The sequence below is a fragment of the Electrona antarctica genome (assembly GCF_951216825.1).
Source record: "Electrona antarctica genome assembly, chromosome: 20".
NCBI classification, from domain to species: Eukaryota; Metazoa; Chordata; class Actinopteri; order Myctophiformes; family Myctophidae; genus Electrona; species Electrona antarctica.
The window spans coordinates 4,199,419-4,223,135 of NC_136801.1; the positions used below are offsets into that span (position 1 = coordinate 4,199,419).

The 23,717-nt window shown below is 41.9% G+C and overlaps 1 protein-coding gene across 1 annotated transcript in view; it reads right to left on the minus strand.

Moving 5' to 3' along the window:
- The window catches only part of qtrt2 (queuine tRNA-ribosyltransferase accessory subunit 2), a 37,094-nt gene extending 13,558 nt beyond the window's left edge, over positions 1–23,536 (minus strand). Inside the window, exons 1-6 of the mRNA XM_079489495.1 lie at positions 23,439–23,536; positions 21,941–22,151; positions 18,958–19,013; positions 9,496–9,572; positions 6,069–6,278; positions 3,233–3,432 (exon numbers count right to left, since the gene is read on the minus strand). Coding sequence (XP_079345621.1) covers positions 3,233–3,432; positions 6,069–6,278; positions 9,496–9,572; positions 18,958–19,013; positions 21,941–22,143 — 746 coding nt within the window. The 5' untranslated portion in view covers positions 22,144–22,151; positions 23,439–23,536. The remainder of the gene's footprint in view (positions 1–3,232; positions 3,433–6,068; positions 6,279–9,495; positions 9,573–18,957; positions 19,014–21,940; positions 22,152–23,438) is intronic.
- Between the last annotated feature and the right edge of the window lie 181 nt (positions 23,537–23,717).

Consider the following 23,717-nt stretch of genomic DNA (forward strand, 5'->3'; position numbering starts at 1 on the left):
GAAAGGAAATCATGCATGACCAAAAGGTACTGGTCATGACATAATGCAGGAGGCAGCAAAATGTTGTGCACTTCCAAACTCTGACACTTAGAAAAATAATCAAATGCAGGGCATTTCTTAACAGAAAGTAGCTCATAACGTTTCTATGGTGGATTTTCATGACACAAAAACTTTTCAGATAGAAAGAGGATAATTCAAGCTTTTCGTACAGCTGCAATGTTGGTGATTTTAACATTGTTTAATGCAATCAGACAGGACTTTTCTGTTTGGATGAATGGGCTGTCAAGGCCAGAAAGTAGTTTTTTGCCACTCAGTGGGCGTTCCCGCATAACTTCCAGGTACAATGATGTCACACGCATACCCTCTATTGTGTGGGGCGTAGGGAGGAGTTTCGCTCAGAACGGCATTTTCTGGTCGCCATTTTCCTGCCTACTGGTAGGCTAGTAGTAGGCTGCTAGGCTACATTTTCCATGAGACATATACCATTGTAGATATAAAATAATAAACACTGTATGGTTTGGGTGTCAGATGACAAAATGACATAACCTTCAGCAACATTCCCAAACACATGTATGCTCTGCTCTCTACCGGTCTCTACGAGTATGACAGTGTAATCAAAATAATAATGGTCAGATCGCATACAGATAGATCCGCGTCGTGGTCACGGGACACGCTACAACATAACACTGCTATTTATATACTGCAGAGAGAACACATGTTTGACTGATCACTCGTCACTCTCGTGGTGTTTCCCCCTCTCCCTGGTTCCATAAGGATATGTCCACATGTCTTCTCGTCAAGTAAGATGTAAACATTGAGAACTGTTTTGACGTGAGGGGAGGGGAGGCGGCTATCAGATCAGAACAGCCGAACATTTTCTAACGGCGAATAATAATAATACCACCGTCGATCCAGAGCCATAGAGTAGAAGAGTTGTGACATGTCAAAGATAGGAGAGATGGAAGATGGTGTACTGCAGTGACAGTGTGACAGTGACAGTAGTAGTACACACCAGCGTCACTGACAAGCAAACTTACGAACTACAGACTGGCAGCCAAGTAGCCTAGCATCCTACTCGCCTACATGTAGGCAGGAAGATGGCTCCAAAATAAGCCAAAATCCTACCGAACGTGTCACTACGCCCTGAGAAATGCGCTCAGGCCAATTTTTTAATCAGCTGACCAATCACGATGGCAGACAAACGCAAAGCTTGCAAAAAGAGCCATTAGTCTGTTGTCGATTAAATAATCTTCCAAAGATGAAGGAATGACAAAGTTCTTCAGGGTGAAGTATTGAGAATTTATTAAGAAGATTCAGCAGAGAACCAATATACAGAGAGTGAGGAACAGGCCTCCTGGCCTGTTCCAGCAGCCCCTCCGGGCGCAAGCCTCCTCCACCCCATTCTCAGACAGTCCTTATAGTCTTGTCTTAACAGAGATGGTATACTGAATGTCAATATACGGATCTGCGCTAAACATAAGGGCGACACACAAATAGGTATACCGTTGCTGACAGCGTGGAGGAGTCAAGTCAGTTGTTAGATTGACAGCTGCATGAATTAGACTGAGCACATTGGTGAGCAAAGAGACTTAATGGAAGGAAGAGAAATACAGAATAATGCATATATTTGGCACTGTAGTTGGCATTCTAAAATTCCCATTACAAGTCAGAGAGAACCTCAGTATCTTACAGAAGCCAGAACACCCAGTGGAGATTCTGACCGGACAGGATCTTTGACTCGGCACTAAACCCAATAAAGCCGGCAGGCTGCCTCTGGGCTGCTGGAGGCTGTGTACTTTGCTCCTTGAGGGTTAAATCTCAGCCTTAATCATCAGAGTCACATGATCCAGCAGAGATTATCCTTAGTTCACCTTCAGATGAAGGGTCAGGGACAGCAGTGTCCTCCAATTAAATGCCACCGAGGAAAGAGGGTGGATGTTGCGATGGCTTCGAGGGGTTATTAGCCACCATAATGGCCGTAAGGTGATGGTGGTGCAGGGAGTGTGGATCAAAGAATGGAACGACAGGGGGCCAATAAGTCAGTTCTGGGCTCCTGGCAGTCTCTAGGTCAAGCCGAGAAGGAGAATAATGACAGTATGGTGACAGTATGGTTCACGGTATGAGCGGGAGGTGTTGCACCACATGGCAAAAAGAGGCGAGCACAACAGAACTGGAGGGTGGGCGTCTCTGTGCGAGTGAGCCTAATTGGCTGGGCTGGTCCCCCGTAAAGGACACAGCTGTTTTCTGAATTAGATTATGATTGAGGTGAGGACAGAACATGGATGACCACAGCTGTACCAGCTGTGTGACAATATAAATGGGCGGCTGTGGCTCAGGAGGTAGAGCAGGTCGTCCAATGATCCCTGGGTCGGCGGTTCGTATCCCGGCTCCTCCTGTCCACATGTCGAAGTGTCCTTGTTCACCTCCCGATGTATGAATGAATGAACCATTGTAAAGCGCTTTGAGCACTTGGAAAAGCGCTATAAAAATGCAATTCATTATTAAATGGCATGTCGTGCTCGGTTGGTCTTATTCTGGTTAACTCACCCACCGCGAAATGGCAGCAGCAATACTTCAGCACAGGCCACCACAGATTATTTTTTTTGTAAAGAGATTTGTCTTAAATCATGACTATAATGTTATCAATTTAAGCCCCTTTAAGGGAAAATAAATTATGATGAAAGCTAAAAGTACGTGTCCAAGTGTGTTTTCTATAAATAACAAGGCTAAAAAATAAAATAGAATCCGCACACTGGTATCGAAGCTCCACTTAATTGTTATATAGTTCTCAAATTATTAAACACTAGAGATGTTTAACCGATTTTGGGCGGGAACCCCTTTTGGTGTTTCAAGCATTATGTTATACTTTAGCTATTGAAAAATAGCAGATCTACAAGCTCATAGTGCGGCACTTGTAGGTCTGCTATTTTTGAAAAATCGTGAAAATTTGCCTCAAATCTTTGAATATATATTCTTTCAGAGTTTCAGTTTTTAACTCAAATCCATGGAACATCATATGTTCAGATGGAGGTCAGTGGCCAATTACATATCATTTTTGGGGTCCTTGACATGAAATATTGAGAACTACTAATGACGTTTTTCAGAAAAAAAGACATTTTAAAAAGACATTTTTTAAATCAGGCCTAAATGGGTTAATAATGAAATAGACTGTAATTGACTGTAAAATAAAAAGAGAGAGAGAGAGAGAACAAAAACATAAGCCAATGTCCACCTGGGTTTCTCCTCCGGTAGTTCCCTGGCCACAGCGCTGATGAGCTGGCTCCTTAAAGCCTGGTCCATGGAGCCAGACTGGAGCCCGTCCAGACAGAACCCGGCCACAGGCCTTTTAGCCGTTTCCTTGGCCGAGCGCAACCTCTCCTCCAGGATGTCGCCTCCCTCCACCACGCCAAAGACCTCCACCCCCTGTAGCTCCTGGCAACAATGCGGAATCGATAGATAATTAAATTGGACACGGTTCATGTTTACTTACAGGTGTCTCACTTTAACAAATCCAACATGGAATCAATTGTGAACACACGGGCAACGGATAAGTAATGACATTTGCCACATTTCATCTTCACACAGTCAGATAAATGGTAAATGGTGCGTAAATACGCCTTTATCAAAAGCGCTTTACAATGTGCGTTACATTCACCGCTACACACTTTCACACAGTGTTGGTGGAGGAATCCATGCGAGGCACAGCAACCTGTCAGGGGTTAAGTGGTTCAAGGACAATGGCTTAACCCATTTTGACCTGAGATCAGATTCTAAAAATGTCTTCTACATCCTGACAGTTTTCTGAAAAAGCTATGTTTCTATGTCAGTCGTTCTTCGATTTTTCAAAAATAGCAGACCTACAAGCTCGTAGCGCGCCACTCGGTGGCGCGCTACGAGCTTGTAGATCTGCTATTTTTCAATAGCTAAAGCATAACATAATGCTAACATCAAAAGGGGTTCCCGCCCCAAAATGAGTTAATGCTATCAGTACGAGTCAATCCGCCGTGCTCATTTGTTTAACCCATTTAGACCCAAGTTCGATTCTACAAATGTCTTTTAAAACATTAAAGTTTTTTTCTGAAAAACCTGTCTCTATGTCAGTGGTGCTCAAACTATTTCATTTCAAGGATCCCCAATATCATATGTAATTGGCTGCCAACCCCTATCTGAAAATATGTAGTACCAGGGACCTCCCCAGAAGCAAAGATTTGAGTTAAAATGTTCACTCTGTAATAATATATTCAAAGATTTGAGGCACATTTTCACGATTTTCAAAAATAGCAGACCTACAAGTTCATAGCGTGGCACTCGGTGCCGCGCTATGAGCTTGTATTTTTCAATAGCTAAGGTATAACATAATGCTTTAAAACACCAAAAGGGGTTCCCGCCCAAAATGGGTTAATTTTTTAATTGGAACACAGTTCTTATACAACGCAATATTAAACATGTCTATGGGAATTCATAATGGGGGGGGGGGATGTGACCCAGGTAGGATCATAGAGGGTAGGATGTGTAAATTACATCAAACTGCGCTGCTCTATACCTCCCTTTGGGAGACCAGTGGTTTGTTGTGTGTACTGCATCAGTGTTGTTTTTGGCAGCAAATTTAGATTTTAGTTTTAGTCATAGTCTCTTGAATAGTTCATTTAGTTTTAGTCGCCTGGAATGTTTTAGTGTTAGTCCACTAAATATCATTTTTATAAATCTACAGTTGATTTAGTCGACTAAAATGTATTTTGGCGGGCCTTGATGCCGTCGTAATGGCTGATTTTACACATGCTGAGCGACGCGTTGTGAGCTTGTAGATCTGCTATTTTCAGCATGCAACCAAGTGTAAAATGACTTATACTGGATCTCTTGTCCACTAGTCCCTATCTAACATTTTAGTCTAGTTTTTATTTGTTGACGAAATTGTCAATATATATAGTCTTAGTTTTAGTCATCATAGCTTATTTTCATTTACTTTCCATTTAGTTTTCGTCATTGAAAAAAGGTAGTCGACGAAGGGTGATTTTTCGTCTTAGTTTTAGTCGACAAAATCAACACTGACCTGCAAACCCCGGAGAAAGTAAATAAATTCGATCCAAACATTCCTGATTTATGTTATAAATGTAGGGAACATAAAGGTACACTATTCCATTGCTTATGGGAATGTGAGATTAAAACATTCTGGAGGTCTGTGGTCCATTATGTCTCTCAGATTACATAACATTCTGGAGGTCTGTGGTCCATTATGTCTCTCAGATTACATAACATTCTGGAGGTCTGTGGTCCATTATGTCTCTCAGATTACATAACATTCTGGAGGTCTGTGGTCCATTATGTCTCTCAGATTACATAACATTCTGGAGGTCTGTGGTCCATTATGTCTCTCAGATTACATCATTCTGGAGGTCTGTTGTCCATTATGTCTCTCAGATTACATCATTCTGGAGGTCTGTGGTCCATTATGTCTCTCAGATTACTTCAGGTCCAGTTCCTCTTTGTCCTAAATTATGTATACTCAGTATTTATCCATTAAATTGTACACTAAATAGTAAAGAAAAATTAATGACTGACCTTTGCCTGTTACAGGCCAGACGCTCAATTGCGCTATGTTGGAAGAATGTCAATGCCCCTACGATCGGCTTTTGGCTGAGGAATTTAACGACCAGTTTGGCACATGAGAAACTAACGTACATAATCAGGAAGAAACCTGCTGTATTCTATAAGATATGGGAGAAGTTCTTGGACTTCATTAAGCAAGGTGATATTGAAGAGGCTTTGGATGTATAGTGGTTAATTGGAGTAGTCAGCTGTGGGGTGGGGGTTAGGGAACTGTGATGGACATTGTGCATTTGTTTGTTTAACTGTATGTAATGCGTTTCTTTTTATTTTATTATTATTTTTAATTTGTTCTGTAATTATGGACATTTCCTGATATTTCTTCAAATATTTTGTTTTGTAATTGCTGCCATGGGGAGTTGGGGGGGGGAAATATATGTCAATAATTCTTTTGAAATTATTGACTGAAAAATTAAATGAAAATTCAATAAACATATGTTAAAAAAAAACAAAAAAACACTGACCTGCATGTCCTGGTGCAACAGCAAACACTCGTCCAGGTGGGCCAGGGTTCGGTCCACTGACTTCCGGACCCTTTTGCGAGAGGGACTCGCCTGCCAGGTCTCTCCGTCTGCCATGCTCTGGTACCAGTCGGGCCGCACCGCCTTCTGGAGCGCCATGAACCTGGCCACCGTCAGCTCTATCCGCCCACCACTCCCCCAGACAGACACCGTCTAGAAATAACCCATTTTGACCTGAGATCAGATTCTAAAAATGTCTTCTACATCCTGACAGTTTTCTGAAAAAGCTATGTTTCTATGTCAGTCGTTCTTCGATTTTTCAAAAATAGCAGAGCTACAAGCTCGTAGCGCGCCACTCGGTGGCGCGCTATGAGCTTGTAGATCTGCTATTGTTCAATAGCTAAAGCATAACAAAATGCTAACACCAAAAGGGGTTCCCGCCCAAAATGGGTTAAACATTTATACTTGAGTAAAAGTACAAAAGTATTGGTATCAAAATGTACTTAAAAGTACCAAAAAGCAGAAAGTACTCATTATGCAGAATGTCCCATTTCACAAGTTTTCAATGTATAAAAATAATGAAAATCGACAAAACTCAAATAATGACGCGTTCGGAGTTTGTAGATCGGCCATTTTCAAAAAGGCTGAAATGTATATAGGACTGAAGTGGTTATCATATGTTTTGTAATAATAATCGAATTCTACAAAGTAAGATTTTGATGACATTATAGAATTTGGGTGCATTTCACAATTTTTCACATTGCTGCTCCAGTAACCAAGTGACCTTTAATTGAATTTACATCTACTGCAGGGGTGGGTAACTTTGACGATGAAAAGAGCCATTATATTTCCGCACTCACTCCAGAGGGGCCACATTGCATATTACTGTCGTAGCTCACTCACGGTCTCCGCTTCCACTGTTATGCCGACGACACACAACTGTATCTCCCCTCCAAAACCATCACTGCCATCACCCACTCCACCCTCACCTCCTGCCCGACTGATATCAAAACATGGATGCAAACAAACTTTCTAAAACTCAACTGCAATAAATCTGAAATCCTCATCATTGGCCCCGACTCCCTCACCCGCTCCTCTCATGACTTCTCCCTCACCATTGATGGCTCCACTGTCACCCCCTCCACCCGAGTCCGCAATCTTGGTCTCATCCTTGACCCCACCCTCTCCTTCCAGCCCCATGTCAACCAGATCACCAAAACCGCCTATTTCCACCTCCGTAACAATGCCCGCCTTCGTCCATGCTATCCCACACTGAAATGAAATGAAATGAAATGAAATCTATATTTACCCAGGGTATCTGGGCTAAGCTCAAGAACTTGTTTCCAGCCAGGCCCTGCTCATAGAACACATTTCATCGTAGTGGTTGATGCCTTGTTCAAGGGCATTTGAGACACTGCCGCTGAGACACTAATTCATTCCTTCATTACATCCAGACTCGACTACTGCAATAGCCTCCTCTATGGTGTCACCACCAAGGTTCTCAGAAAACTACAATATGTTCAAAACTCCGCTGCCCGCCTGCTCACCAGAACCAGATCCAGGGACCACATCACACCCGTCCTCCGTGAACTCCACTGGCTCCCAGTCAAGTCCAGAATTGATTTCAAAATACTCACCATCACCTACAAAACCCTCAACAACCAGGCCCCCCTCTACCTCTCTGAACTCATCCACCGTCATGTCCCCTCTCGCTCCCTCAGGTCAAGCACTGCCAACCAACTGGAACCCCACAAGTCCAACAAACGCACTTGGGGAGACAGGGCCTTCGCAGTGGCCGCCCCTTCTCTTTGGAACTCACTCCCAACTCACATCAGAGCTGCCCCCACCTTCGAAATGTTCAAAAGCACACTCAAAACCCACCTTTTCAAACTGGCTTTCCCTACATAACCCCCCCCCCACACACACCCTTCTTGTTTGTCCTTTTTTTATTTTGATTTCTAGTTTTTAACCTTTTAAACCTTTTTAACTAGTTTGACACGATTCTTCTAATAAAAATGTCTGTATTAAAATGTCTGTAAAGCGACTTTGGGTACCCAGAAAAGCGCTATATAAATCGTATGTATTATTATTATTATTATTATTATTGTAGAAAAAAAAAAAAAAAAAAATAGCAGATCTACAAGCTCAAAACGTTTTGAGCTTGTAGATCAGTAGATTTAGCTATATTTGAACTGAAATCCTGAATTATATTTTTGCTATTTTTTAATTGGAATCCTAAAAAGTAACCTTTTTATATAATTTCAAATGCCTTTAATTATAGTTATGTTAAGGAACAAGGGGAGTCTACCAACGTGCCTCAGTCAGAGTCTGACTGATGAAGACCACATAGGTCTATTGTCTGATGAAGACCACATAGGTCTATTGTCTGATGAAGACCACATAGGTCTATTGTCTGTGCCTGACTGATGAAGACCACATAGGTCTATTGTCTGTCATATTGATGGGATGTTCTGTACAGCACTTTGGTACAATGAAAATTGTTTTTAAATGTGCTTTATAAATATTTGATTTGATTTAGATTTAGATTTAGGTGGAAACGTTAGTCGTTCTGTATACTAGCACCTAATAAAAGGCTTTAAATGTCGGTGCTGCTCCAGTGTCCTCTCCTCCTTCTATAGTTATGTTAACTTTATTAAATAAATACAAATACATTGGACATAAAAAAAAGACAATAACATTTTAGTACTAGTCATTAAGTTACATAAGACTGAAGTAATAAATGGTAAATGGTGCATTTATATAGCGCCTTTATCCAAGGCGCTTTACATAGATTGTGCATTACATTCACCCATTCACACACACATTCATACACCGATGGCAGCGGAAACCGGCACCAACCTGCACATCGGGAGCAATTAGGGGTTCAGTGTCTTGCTCAAGGACACTTCGACAGTAACTCTGGGGGAGCCCGGGTTCGAACTGGCAACCTCACGGTTACCATCCAGGCACTCTACCCCTGAGCCATCCAGGCACTCTACCCCTGAGCCACCGCCGCCGCAGTAATTAAAGCGGGTCATGTTTGCATGGTTGGAATTGTAACAGCTGAAATCAATAATATATCAGTATTCTGATATTAATCCGAGGGCCGCATTAAGTGATGGTGGGGGCCACGTGTGGCCCCCGGGCCGCCAGTTGCCCATGTATGATCTACTGTATGCATAAAACCAATGTTCCCATTGGTCCATGTTTTGATGCCAAAATGTGAAAAGCAGCAACTAAAGTTTTCAAATAATTGTAGTGGGTCAAAAGTATATTATTTTGCCTCTGAGATGTAGTAGAGTAGGAGTAAAAGTACTGAAAAGTGTAAAAATATACTTTGTGACCTACTGACCTGGCTGTATAAGAGTGTAAAAGGTCATATTTATGTGTGCATCTCTGTGTTGATGAATATGTAGAGGTGACCCCTGACCTTGTTAGTGGTGTGGCCTGTAGGGCATCGTGTTGCAGGGTCATGGAGAGAGCAGTACACCACCGTATCGTGAAGACCTGTGTGACCCAAAAACAATAAAATACTATCACGGAAAATAATAATCGCAATGACGATTTGCCGAGCAAAAACACTTCTCCCCCAACTCCCACACTTATTCATTCTACCGGTGTTTGCTTCTTGTTCCAAATACATTATTCCATCTGAAAAAGTCCTTCATTCAGCAACAGCTTCCAACAAAACAACACCACAAGACACTGACTTGTGTAAAAACAAATTAATCATCCACCTGACCTGCCAGGGGCCCTGGCCATGATGCCCATTATACTGATGGGCCCCTGCCAGGGGCCCCTGGCAGCCCTGCCAGGGGCCCTGTCCATGATGCCCATTATACTGATGCCCTGGCAGGGGCCCTGCTCATGATGCCCATTATACTGATGCCCTGGCAGGGGCCCTGCCAGGGGCCGATATCCAGGGGGACTGGATATCGTCTGTGATTTTGGATATAAGTACACAAAAAAGAAAGTAATCAGACTGAAAAAGAAAAGAAAAGAGCTCTATTTCTTAGAAGGAAAATCTGAAAAAATGTGCTATATCGTGAGTATATCCTTATCGGGATATAAGATTTTGGTCATATCGCCTTCTTGCACCAAGGCAATTACCGTAATTTCCGGACTATAAAGCGCACCTGAATATAAGCCGCACCAGCTAAATTTAGGGAAAAAAACAAATGTGTACATATACAAGCCGCACTGGACTATAAGTCGCAGGTGGGCCATAGAGATAGATTTAGAAGGTCCCCTAGTGGCCGTTAGCTGTAAAAATCCATAGATTAGCCGCACCGTTGTATAGAGCGTCGCAGTCCCTCCCCCTACCATGGACCAGGAAATGAATCCCAATGCATTTTTCCCATAGACATTTCATAAAGTATTTATTTAAAGACGGTTACGCCACGGACAAAGCCAACTCGAGTCGTGACAACTCATGACAACACAAACAATATTTTGGACCAAATAAATAATTACAAAGAAGAAAAACAACCAAAAAAGTGTTGTAACCTGCCGTTTTTTTCTTCTTTCTGATATTTTTTTCGGCCCCAAAAATTGTGTTTGTTGTCATGATTTGTCACGACTCGAGTTGGCTTTGTCCGCGGCGTAAACGTCTTTAAATAAATACTTTCTGAAATGTCTATGAGGAAAATGAACGGAGAATCATTTCCTGGTCCATGGTAGGGGGCGGGACTGCGACGCTCTATAGGCCGCAGGGTTCAAAGCATGGGAAAAAAGTAGCGGCTTATAGTCCGGAAATTACTGTATGTTGTGTTTCTGCATCAAATAGAACTTCAACTTATGGCCCCGCCCCCTACACACTGCAAGATATTCGCTCCGGTTATGCTGTCAGGGAGCTTTTTTGGCACTCGCTGACAAACCCGCAATCTGACGCAAGATAGGGCTTTGATCACCAAGGTTTTGCTCGTTGTGGGTGACCGGCGGCGATAAAAGGCTAATCGCTCGCTGATGCCTTCCAGAGCGTTTCTGAATATCTAGAAGGTTTGATATTTGGCTCCATTGCCCACTGGACATCATACAGTATGAACAGGGTTGTGACTCCACCTCAAGAAGGTCCGTATTACAGCCAATGAGAGCACAGGAAAGCTGTATGTATCGATAGATGGATATTATTCCTTGGGTAAATCCAGGTATCAAACATATTGGTAGCTATATTAGCCTAATATTGCTGTTAACCCATTTTGGGCGGGAACCCCTTTTGGTGCTATTGAAAAATAGCAGATCTACAAACTCATAGCGCGTCACCGAGTGGCGCGCTACGAGCTTGTAGGTCTGCTATTTTTTTTTAATCGACTGACATGAATCGACTGACTGAACGACTGACATAGAAACATAGCTTTTTCAGAAAACTGACATTTTTAGAATCTGATCTCAGGTCAAAATGGCTTAAATATAGTCTATAAACCAACGCATCTCACTTGAATACGTTGAAAAAACAGCGTTGGAATCTACGCAGCAGCCAACTGTTCTTATGGAAACATTTGGACCACATGCGCTCTGTGTGTGTGTCCATACGGAGAGAGAGAGAGAGAGAGAGAGAGAGAGAGAGAGAGAGACATACGCAGAGACAGAATGATTTAATGAAACTCAAGATTTAGCATCCTGTGTCGCTCTAGCGCACGTAGGCTATCACATATACTTTACGCCCTGTGTATTCCTGTGTGTGTGAGAGACAGAGCCGAGAGAGAGAGAGAGTGAGAAGCATCCTGTGTCAGTCTCGCGCATGTATAACAGGAGCTTGCACGTACGCAAGACGTCAAAATGAATTGGAATAAAAACAAATGTAGCCCATGTATTGGGTCTGGAGCTCATCTTGGTGAACTCTTACAGCATGTCTTGTCTGCGATCAAACGTTCAGTGTGAAAACCACAATGATATAAATAATGACAGACGATTTCATAGAGACTCCTGTGGTGTGAAATACTTCACGATCTGATCACTCCCCGATGCGTGAATCTGTTTTGCGTCCGAGCATAGACATGGTAACGCCCCGCCTGCCTCTGATTGACAGTCAAGAGCGACAGTGTCAGTAGGCCAATCAGAGACAGGCGGGGGCGTTACCATGGCAATGCTCAGACACAAAATAGATTCACGCCTCCCAGATGACTTTAAAAGTCCTACTATGTGTACGAGCCCTAAATCTAAGATTCCATCAAAGCCAGGAATTTAAACACAACCCTCTCTGGTACCAGAAATTAAATAAACAAATATCGGTATCAGTCTCAGCTATCGGCTAAATAGTTATTTTAAACAGTTTCCATATCGGTGCATCCCTAATATAAATGTTTATACGGTATGCAAATAGACTTTACAAAGTGAGGTGGTGATTAAGCTAAGCTGTGAACTTCAGACAAAGCCCAACAGCAAAACGCCTCACGTTTCCAAACTGGCCAATCACAGCTCCCCACTCTCCATAGCCCCTGGAGCCAACAATTTAATAACTCTGTCCGTGATGAAGTGCTTAGGATGGCAATTATATTTGTAATTTCAACTTTGGTTGCCTTGGGCAGCATACTGCTTTGAGGAGCAGTTACTATAGCATACTGTAGGTAAATGAGGTCATGCGGCTGGGGTATACGGTAGAATATAATCCTCACTTTGAGTCGGGCTCCTTATGCAAATGGTTCTTTTAACACATTAAAACCAGGAAAGCATCTGTGTCATTTTAACCAACCATATTTTATACATATACCTGTACATATATGTACTATGAGCTTGTAGATCTGCTATTTTTTGAAAAATTGTGAACATTTGTGCAAATCTTTGAATATATATTTTTAAAGTGAACATTTTTAACTCAAATATTTGCTTTTGGGGGGTCCCTGGAACAAAATATTTTGAGATGGGGGTCCTTGACATGATGGGGAGATGTTGGGGGTCCTTGACATGAAAAACATTTGAGCACCCACTGATATAGTAGTCTCGCGTTGCCAGACTGTTCCAAATTCTTCCGTCCTACAGTCTGGAGCAACGGAAAAGCTATCATGAGTAAACTATAAAGCGGAAGTGGAGCCTCCTCCCCACTTCAGTTTCGTCTCTACAGTCGCGCAAATTTATCCAAATATGAATAGAAAACATCTAAGCATATATAGCTTGTTGTTGCTTCGCAGAAAAGGAAATAAAAAAATAAAATGTAAAGATATTTTAAAATATATTTAAGAGACATTTAGGAGATTGTGGAATAGTTGTCTGGCTACGTGAGACTACTGACATACGTTTTTCAGGAAACTGTTCTACAAAGACATTTGTAGAATCAGCCTCAGGTCTTAATGAGTTATGGGCAATTTGCTTTAGTCTTTGCAATTTAACAAGCACAATACACACTATTGTATTGTTTAATACTGTATGTGTGACATTTCCATTGCCATAATTATACTGTCACTGTAACAAAACAATTATAATTTTGAATAGCAAATTTCAACAACAATGCTTTACAAAGGATGCATAGAAAAGGAATTATAAAGCAATTGTATACAGTTAAAATTAAAGATGCAGGAGCTTCGATGGCAAGGTACATTTTAGCAAGAGAAGAAAGAATAGAAAGTGAAAGATTGAAAATGGCACAATAGCCTAAAAAGGACCAAATTAAACTTTTGTACTCAATGAAGTCCCCTTTTGGTGTTAGCATTATGTTATGCTTTAGCTATTGAAAAATAGCAGATCTACAAGCTCATGGCGTGCCACTTGTAGGTCTGCTATTTTTGAAAAATCGAAGAACCACTGACATAGAAACATAGCTTTTCCAGAAAACTGTCAGGATGTAGAATCTGATCTCAGGTCAAAATGGGTTAAGAACTTTTAAGACCTTTTCAATCAATACCTAAAAAAAAAAAAGAATAAAAACCATTACTGCATTAAAAAAAAGTAAACAAACTAGAAATAATATAAGAAAGAGGCAAAAAATAAGCTTTAGATCTGTATATCATTCCAAGTGCTTGTCAGGGTGGGGGGTCCCCAGTTAAAAACAAATCTGGGGTCTCACGCCCAAAAAAGGTTGAGAACCACTAGACAAGACCAAAGTCTGGCCCGGGGGCCAATTGTGGCACAAGCAATAACTAAAAAACATCGCATGGATGCACCTGGGACGTATCCTCAGTGATGTATCCTGAGGTCAACGGGGTTTCGGGTCTCTCAACATCATACCCCTCACTCAGGCGACCCAGCCGGGAGTGATCAAGTCCCGACTTACGTCCCAGTAGCTACCCTCAATCAGTCCCACTAGGGAAAAACCAGGGGCACACAATCCATTGGAACTACTCCAAAACTACTCTGCCAGGGCTGGGAGGTACACTTCTGGCGCATGGAGGGACTAGGCTCTGTGGGTTGTCTCCTGTCCGGGCCCCTCCTACGTCTCACCAGGTCCACTCCTGCTCTCACCAGGCTCAGGACCTGTGCGTTGCACCAGAGTCCCAGCACCAGACAGTTTATTCAGGAGTGGTGGGAATAGAAGAACTATAACTAAAAAACAACGCATGGATGCACCTAGCATAGATTTTATATGGCCTGTGTATCATTTATTTATATAACCGTTTGTTCTTTGTGTCGTTTCATTCTAAAGATGTGAAAGAGAGGATGTTTTTACTTATTATTTTTTTAGAGAACTTTTCACAGCTGGCCAGCTAGCATTTGGCAGTGTAGCCATTTGAACAAAAGACCATTTATTGGACTGTAAATATAATTGGATTCGGTGTAAAAAGGATCATCGATCATTTTGTTCACACCACAGATGAGTGGCTTAGTTTCATTTGGCTACACTGCCAACAAAAGACAATATTATTGCACTGTAGTTAAATAAAATGACCGTAATGCATTTGTATCACTGCGTGAAAAGAGGAGTTAACAGGCAATTATGGGCACTGTATTTTGCCCGTAAACCTCAAGTTTAATATACGGTAATATACAGGTGTGATGGTACAATTCGAGAGTTTACGTATTCAATGCTTTTTGCGCTGCCTGTGATGTGGGCCCTTCTCTAGCCCCCCCTCCTTCAGCGTTACACTGTATGGCCTCCACCCAATTCCACAAATAGTCCAAAAGTAATACAGTAACAAACATTAATTTTCATTACACCCCATTTTGTAGCTCTGTTGTCCTTACAGTGTTTGTCTAATTATGACAGATAGGGCTGTCATAATTATGTAAATTGATGATTACCGGTAATTGTATATAAATAATTGCGATTAACTATTTAATTGTGGTTTTGGCACACTGAACATTTTAACGTCCATCCCATCCATCTTCAACCGCTTATCCGTGGTCGGGTCGCGGGGGCAACAGCTCCACCAGAGAGCTCCAGACTTCCCTCTCCAGAGCAACATTAGTGACTTCCTCCTGGGGGATCCCGAGACGTTCCAAGGCCAGTGAGTCGATGTAATCCCTCCATCTGCACCTTGGTCTGCCCCGGGGTCTCCTCCCAGTGGGACGTGCATCGAGGACCTCCCTAGGGAGACGCCCGAGAGGCATCCTAACCAGATGCCCCGAACCACCTAAGCTGGCTCCTTTCCAGGCGAAGGAGCAGCGGCTCTACTCCGAGTCTCTCTCGTGTGACTGAACTTCTCACCCTATCTCTAAGGGAGATGCCAGCTACCCGTCGGAGAAAACTCATTTTGTCCGCTTGTATTCGCGACCATATTCTTTCGGTCATGACTTTGAGAGAGACTTCTGGCCTTCTGGCTCAACTCTCTTTTCATGACAACAGTGCGGTACAGCGACTGCAATACCGCCCTGCCGCTCCGACTCTCCGGCTGATCTCCTTCTCCGTCCTATTACCAATTACCGGCCAATTACATATAATGTTTGGGGTCCTTGACATGAAATATTGAGCACCACCGATATAGAAACATGGGTATTTCAGAAAACTGTCAGGATTTAGAAGACTTTTTTTTCTTTTTTCGACATCAGGTCGAAATGGGTTAATAGATTACTCTGGTTTAGCCCAAGCCCCCAGGGAGGCTCTCCAATGTTGAAGCACTCTGCCCTACTGGTTATAGCGTGAACTGCAGGCGGACCCGTGGAGGAAACCCTGTGCAGCTGGGGTTTAACATTGAGCGCTCGTTTGCAGATCGTTCTTCCGGGTGCTTCAAAACGCCACTGAGCAACTTCTATTGAAATGAATAGCGGGGGCCGGGGGGGGCTCTATCCTTGTATTACTCTATGGTTTAGAGACTCAAGTGCCTAGCTTAGCCAGCTAGCCTCAGTAGAGTTTGTTTTCATCCAGTACAGGTTCATTGTTGTTCTGAAGTTTGAGTTCATGACTAAAGTGAGTATTACAATTATTCAAGACTGCAGAAAGTAATATTATATGGCCTGATTGTGTTTCTTGCTCCAACCTATGTGTCATGTGTTCATGTTATTGCCTGATATTTGGTTATTTCAACTATGCCAGTGGTCTGCTGTGGCTACATTATTCAGCTATTTAATGCTAGCAGCCAGGATGTCAGCAGATGTCAGAGTGTACTGAGAAATGTGATATTTCTACATATAGATTTAAGGTTTATAGTTGATATGTTTTTGTTATAAGCTGCAGTATGGTTTGCTAATTAGCTATATTGTGATGTTTATGTTCCTTTTAGAAACCAACAACAACTTACACAACAATGCAACTTGTCTGACCTGCATTATGATATTAAAACCCACCAAAGAGGACCTTGACTCCAGTACTTGTATTGGTACCCCAGTACCAATAAAAGTAGAAGTAGAAGCAGGGCAGTATCCAAACCCAGCTATAACCATCAACATACAGTCAACAACATAATTCTAGTAGCAGAAAATAAAAATGAATTGCAGACAATGTTGATGTGTACAGAAAAGTGGTGTAAAAAGTGGAAACTGACAGTTAATCATAGTAAAACCCAGATCATGCATTTCAGACAAATCAGAACAAAGAGGAGTGATTTTCAGTTCCAGCTAGGAGAACACAAATTACAGTATGTTGAAAATTACAAATATTTGGGTCTTAACTTGGATGAACATTTACTTTATGAATATGGTACATCGGTATTGGCAGGATCTGCAGGTGGGGCCCTAGGTGGCATAATAGCCAAAACTAAACAGCTGGGTGATTTGGGATATGCTGCCTACTCCAAACTATTTCACACGTGTGTGTGTCTGCCCTGTCATGGATTATATGACGGGAATATGGGGCTCAAACATGAATATGAAGGACAAATGGTTCAGAATAGAGCCATACGGTGCTTTCTGAGTGCATCAATTTGTGCCTGTATAGAGGGTATGCGCATGACATCATCATCAAACCAGGAAGTTATGCAGGAATGCCTACTGAGTGGCAAAAAACTACTTTCTGGCCTTGACAGCCCATACGTCCACACAGAAAAGTCCTATCTGATTGCATTAAACAGCATTAAACAATGTTAAACTCACTTTGCATGTTGCTTTGCCACTCGATTTGCCACTCGATGTGCCATTCACTTTAAGCATGCGCATACCCTCTATAGGCAAATTTGGCAATAACAGGAGACATGGGATGGGAGCCGTGTCAAAAGTAATTTAACAGATGTAAAAATAAAATATAGATCTGATGTGGTTAAGTGATGCAGAGCGACTGAGATGGATTTTCGAACAGAAGATATTTGCATTAGCAGAATATATAGAGAAAGCTTGGGACATACGGACATAGAAAACGTATATGTGATGTATTTTGTTTTTGTTTTTATCAAATACTTTGTGTAGCTTCTGTGTGGGAAGTGAACGTGATATTGTTTATTTATGTTGTTGGTGTCTTATAATCCCATAAGGGATGGGTCTTAACGTCCTTACCCACAAACCCTCATTAACACTAATCATCATACATCATCATCAAGAATGGTGGTCCCTTATCGGCCAAGGGTACCCACCGACACACGTATGACGTAAATTCTCCATCCATTATCTATGGCCTTTAATGTTCGTGTTCAGCCCTCGAAAATCACACATGTGTGAAGTGAGGGAACGAAAATCTACACTAATAGCTGAATATAGGAGGGGCTAGCAGCCTAGCACCCTTCAAAAAGTATAGGGATGTCCTGATACACTTTTTTCGTTTCCGATCCGATCCCGAATCCCCGATAGCACAATTTCTGTGTTAGCCGATACCGATACCGGATACCGATACCAGAGAATAATATTAATAATAATACAAAAAGAAAAAATATCTTATTTTGAAGTCCACCAACGGGGAATAGTGTTTATAGCTATCTAGCTATATATCTCGTGTTGTGTTTATAGCAGACTCCTCACTCAATGTGCACTTGCAGTTTGGGCAACTCCAAAGCAAACTCCACATGCCCCAACATTTCATTCACCTGCCATAGTGTCAACCCCTTACCCCTGTGTCGGATCTGTGCTTAGGCTGGCATATTCACCGATACCGATATGACCCAATAAGGACCAAATAAGGGCCGATCTTTTCAGATACTGACAGTATCGGGACATCTCTATCAAAAAGGATATATGAAGGATAGAGCATACCTACCCCAAACCTAGTTAACCCATTTTGGGCGGGAACCCCTTTTGGTGTTTTAAACATTTTGTTATAATTTAGCTATTGAAAAATAGCAGATCTGGGGTCTGCTATTTTTGAAAAATTGTGAAAATATTTATTTCAGAAAACTGGAGGATTTAAAGATTTTTTTTTAATTTCGAGGTCAGGCCTAAATGGGTTAATATTCAAACACTGTTGTATTATTCAAATTATATCTCCTCTAGTGATTTACAGTACTTGTAAGAAAGAAAAAAAGAATACATTATACCAGTAAATATGAATCAATAAAAAATAAATCCTATTGGAGCTTGTTAATGGTAAATGGTGCATTTATATAGCGCCTTGGGCGCTTTACATAGATTGTGCATTACATTCACATTCTTGTGCTTGCATTACCTGAAAATGTCCTGAATCCATTCTTGAACTCCTCCAATGCTTCCTGGTGTTCTGCTCTGGAGGAGAGGAAATAGAGACAAAACATGTAAGGGAGAAGGACTCAGCTATACATGACAACACATGGGAAATGGGAATACATGCTATACACATACACTCATACAGTAGCATGTATTTTATGGACTTACGTACAGAGGTTCTGTGCATTTATTATAAGATATACAGTAGTGGCTCCTGGCACATTTTTCAAGGAAGGAGAATTTTGCAATTATATATATATATATATATATATATATATATATATAGCTGTCAGGCAGAAACCAACTTTTCTTTTTGTTTTTCATGGATTAATGCCCTAATAACCTAATCCTATTTTTTCATGGATGGAGAATTTTGCAATTATATATATTTTAAAAAAAAGATGTTTAAAGTCATTTAATGCAATCAAATAGGACTTTTCTGTGTGGATGTATGGGCTGTCAAGGCCAGAAACCGTTATCTCTGTATTGAATAGGCGAAATCGTCCATTATCAGCACCTTCGAATAGGGCCAATATGTCCATACTGGCATACTCACCCTTGGCTGAACACAGCCTGGTCAAGGTTTCCCCCTGGTGGACGTGTCATTTCCAACTATTGTCGGTGCATGGAAACTAGGGGCTACTAATATATACTATTCTCTGCCTATCGGGACGTAACTCGGACGGCGCTGAGTCGGGTCTGGTGGCCGTCGCACCGCTCGGCACGGCGCCTCGCTCGGCGGTGCCTCACATGGCTCAAGGCCACCAGACACGGCGCGCCTCCGTCAGGACATCAGTGATAATGACAATAGGTGATAATGACATACTGAAACAGTGAGTATGCCAGTATGGCCATATTGGCCCTATTCGAAGGTGCTGATAACGGATGATTTCACCTATTCAATATACAGAGATAACGGTCGAATGGGTTGGCATTACCGCATAACTTCCAGGTATGATGATGTCACACGCATACCCTCTATTTTTGACAAGTTTTGGACATAAGGTTTCCGCCCAACAGAGCACACAACTTAATTTTGGTTGATAATGTCTTCCCTTCAATAATACCAATTGGTATTGTATTTTATATCGTTTTTGTTTTTGTTGATTTACAACAAGGTGTAACGTGTAAGGACAAGAACAACTGAACCATCACCAATATGCTTCTGTCAGTAATCGCTCTTGTTTTGAGCGACATGCCAGACACCTGAGCATGGGTCCTTGAGTTTGTCTGTGTATGCTCCAAGCAGCAACACTGCCCCCATGGAAAGACGCCATGTTTGTCCCGCCACTTGACCATTGAACAAGGTGGACCCTCTTGTAAACAAGTGTAATGCTTTATGGGTTTAGACTTTAGACTAGTCATTGGTTAGACCAGTCATTAGTCCTACAACTACAACCTATCTCAAACCCTCACCCTAACCCTAACCTCCCAGGGGGCAGCACACCTAAACCTAACCTTAACCCATGTCTAACCAATGACTAGTCTAAACTAAGTATGCACCCCACGCTTTATTGGGTCGTCCACTCACAGTTAACAGTCTTTGTATTGAGTTATGCTTGAAATGTACTGTAATTCTGCAAACTGTTAATAAATATTTCAATCAATCAATCAAAAGTGGAAGCTGGTGTTCCGTTACGAAGAGTAGCAACATTATTTGGTGTCAGCCCCGGGTACCATTTCCAAAAGTCAAAGACACCCCAAGAAGACCGGTTCCTCACCCTTGTTTCACTCAAGGATAGTCTAAGAAGGATGAGACGCGAAGACCGTACGGGCGACGCCATGTTGCTTTGGAAGGAAAGAAACATGCGCAGTTGAGACCAAGGAAGCTGAACGCGGAAGTGTTGGCTGCATATAGCCCATTGCGCATGTTTCTTTCCTTCCAAAGCAACATGGCGTCGCCCGTACGGTCTTCGCGTCTCATCCTTCTTAGACTATCCTTGGTTTCACTGAGGAACCTTTTCTTCCAGAGATTTACAGGCAAGATTTTCAAAACGGTACCACAGACAGATCTCTGTCAAAGTTGCATGATCCATGATCAGGTCACATGTTATACCTCATTGTAAAGGTGACTAATCAACGATAATATCATAATATATTGCATTTTTACCTGCAAACTACAAATACAGTATGCGTTTGTGTAAGATGAGACTCTCATCCTACTCTCATCATGAGAGAGAGAATCTTGATGAGAGAAAGGCATGTTGCCATCTCCAACCTTTTAGGTGGGAGATAAGCCTTGTAATACCTTGGCAAAAAGTCGTATTTGAAAGAAACTACTTTTAACAACAGAGCTTACAGGAAATGTGTATCAAAGGTAAACTAAGGTACTGTCAAAGGTGACACCAAGGTTTTTCATTTACACTAAGCAGTCATGTAACCACTGAAGTGAGTCATTGGCATTGACTGTGAGGGATAGAGATTTGGACATCAAAAATAAATATTGTGTTTGGCGAAAATTGATTCTAGGAACAACATGAAGAGAAGAAAACACACAAACACACACACACACACACACAGGGCCTAAGCACACTTTAGATTCCATGCGCGGACAGAAGAAGCTGTATTTTACGTCATTTCCGAGTTTTTAGACAGCTGGTGGATGGAAAAGAAGCTCCACCCCCGCGGCTGACTGTCGCGACGGACAGATTCCCGGAAACGCTCTCCATCCACCAGCTGTCTAAAACTCCGGAAAGACGTCGTCAGTCAGCTTCCTTTGGCCGTGCCTGTCAGCTCAAATGTGCCCACGGTGACACACACACACACACACACACACACACACACACACACACACACACACACACACACACACACACACACACACACACACACACACACACACACACACACACACACACACACACACACACACACACACACACACACACACACACACACACACACACACACACACACACACACACACACACACACACACACACACACACAGTATGCTAAGTGCTTACATTGTGGACAGGGTGAGCTGAGTGACAGAGGGCAGATTGGGCAGGGTGTGTAGGGTGTCCTGTGTGAGGTGAGGGACTGTCCCGCAGCGTGTGTACAGTAAACATCCAGGGACGTCCAGAGAGTGCTGACCAGCCCGGCCCAGACCCGTCAGAACTCCGAGCCGGCATCCACCGTGAACCACACGGGACAGTTCCACTTTCATCCTGCTGTCTGAAACACAAGCACTGATTTATTCATGATTGATTTAACCCATTTTGACCTGAGATCAGATTCTAAAAATGTCTTCTACATCCTGACAGTTTTCTGAAAAAGCTATGTTTCTATGTCAGTCGTTCTTCGATTTTTCAAAAATAGCAGACCTACAAGCTCGTGATCTGCTATTTTTCAATAGCTAAAGCATAACATAATGCTAACACCAAAAGGGGTTCCCGCCCAAAATGGGTATACTTTAATTTAATTACAAACAGTTTGCAAAAAAGAACAGAGGTTACAGTTATACAATAATGCTAAAAAGGATAACACAAACAAATCCCTGGGGGCTTGTTTCCATTGTGGTCCCCAATGTATTAAATTCATAAAAACATAAAAAGACATACAATACTTACTATACAAGATATCAGATCTCATGAATTGATTGATTGATTGATTAATTCATTCAGATTGAATATTTTATTAGCAGAAAGGATTTGCAGTAAAGTACCCAAGAAAGCCTATGGCCTATGGTTTCCAATACTTGATTGATTGATTGAAATATTTATTAACAGTTTGCAGAATTACAGTACATTTCAAGCACAAACTCAATACAAAGACTGTTAACTGTGAGTGGACGACCCAATTAAGCATTACACTTGTTTACAAGAGGGTCCACCTTGTTCAATTCATCAAAACATTTAGAGACGTACAAATAGACACTTCTATGTAGTCAAAGAACAGAACAGGAATTCATCATAAAGGAGGGAAAAAGGGAAAAGAAACATATACAGTGAGGGGAAAAAGGGGGGAGCGGTGGGGGGGATTCAGATTTTACGGGTGCCAGTTTCGAATTACTATATAGCACTGGAGCAGTGAAAATATATTTACATGAAAAACAGGGGGAGTCATTTATTTTGACAAGCTAGCTAGGAGACTTGCAGTTGCAGATTTCAGACGTGCTCTCTTGTGGCGGTTTTGAAGTTGCACTTTTTGCACAGAACAAATGCAGAGCTCAACCAAAAAGCAGCTACAGTTTAGCTGCGCGGTTACAATCATAGACTGTAAAGGTTACAATAAACGGTATGTTGTTACAATGACGTTACAACGTCCTGGCTGTTACAATGCATGGCCCAAATGTGCTTGAATTTAGCCACGTTAGTTTCACAATCACGTGCTATGCTTATTATTGCTTAGCTTCGTGTGCTTCGTGACATTATCTGAGGGGTTGAATCATAAGTAACATAATTCAAAATTATGTTTAAGAACGCACATTTATTTTAAAAATGTCAAATTTTAGTATCTTACCATCAAACCTTGCAGTGCCTGCTGTTGGTAAAAAGATGAAGCAGAACTACGTGTCGCGAAAATACTACGTCACTGTCGTTGCCTCTGGAAAAGAAAACAGCTGTTCGTGTGTCATGATCATCATCCTGTTAATTTAATTGAAACAAACTTCTGTACTACTGACGGCCTGCTATATAAAAATGACTGTAATTTAGTGTCGTAAGATAGTTCTATGAACTGTGTGTTTTACCATAGAAACCTTTTTATTCCTATTTTACGGAGGCACTCGGGCAGGAAGAA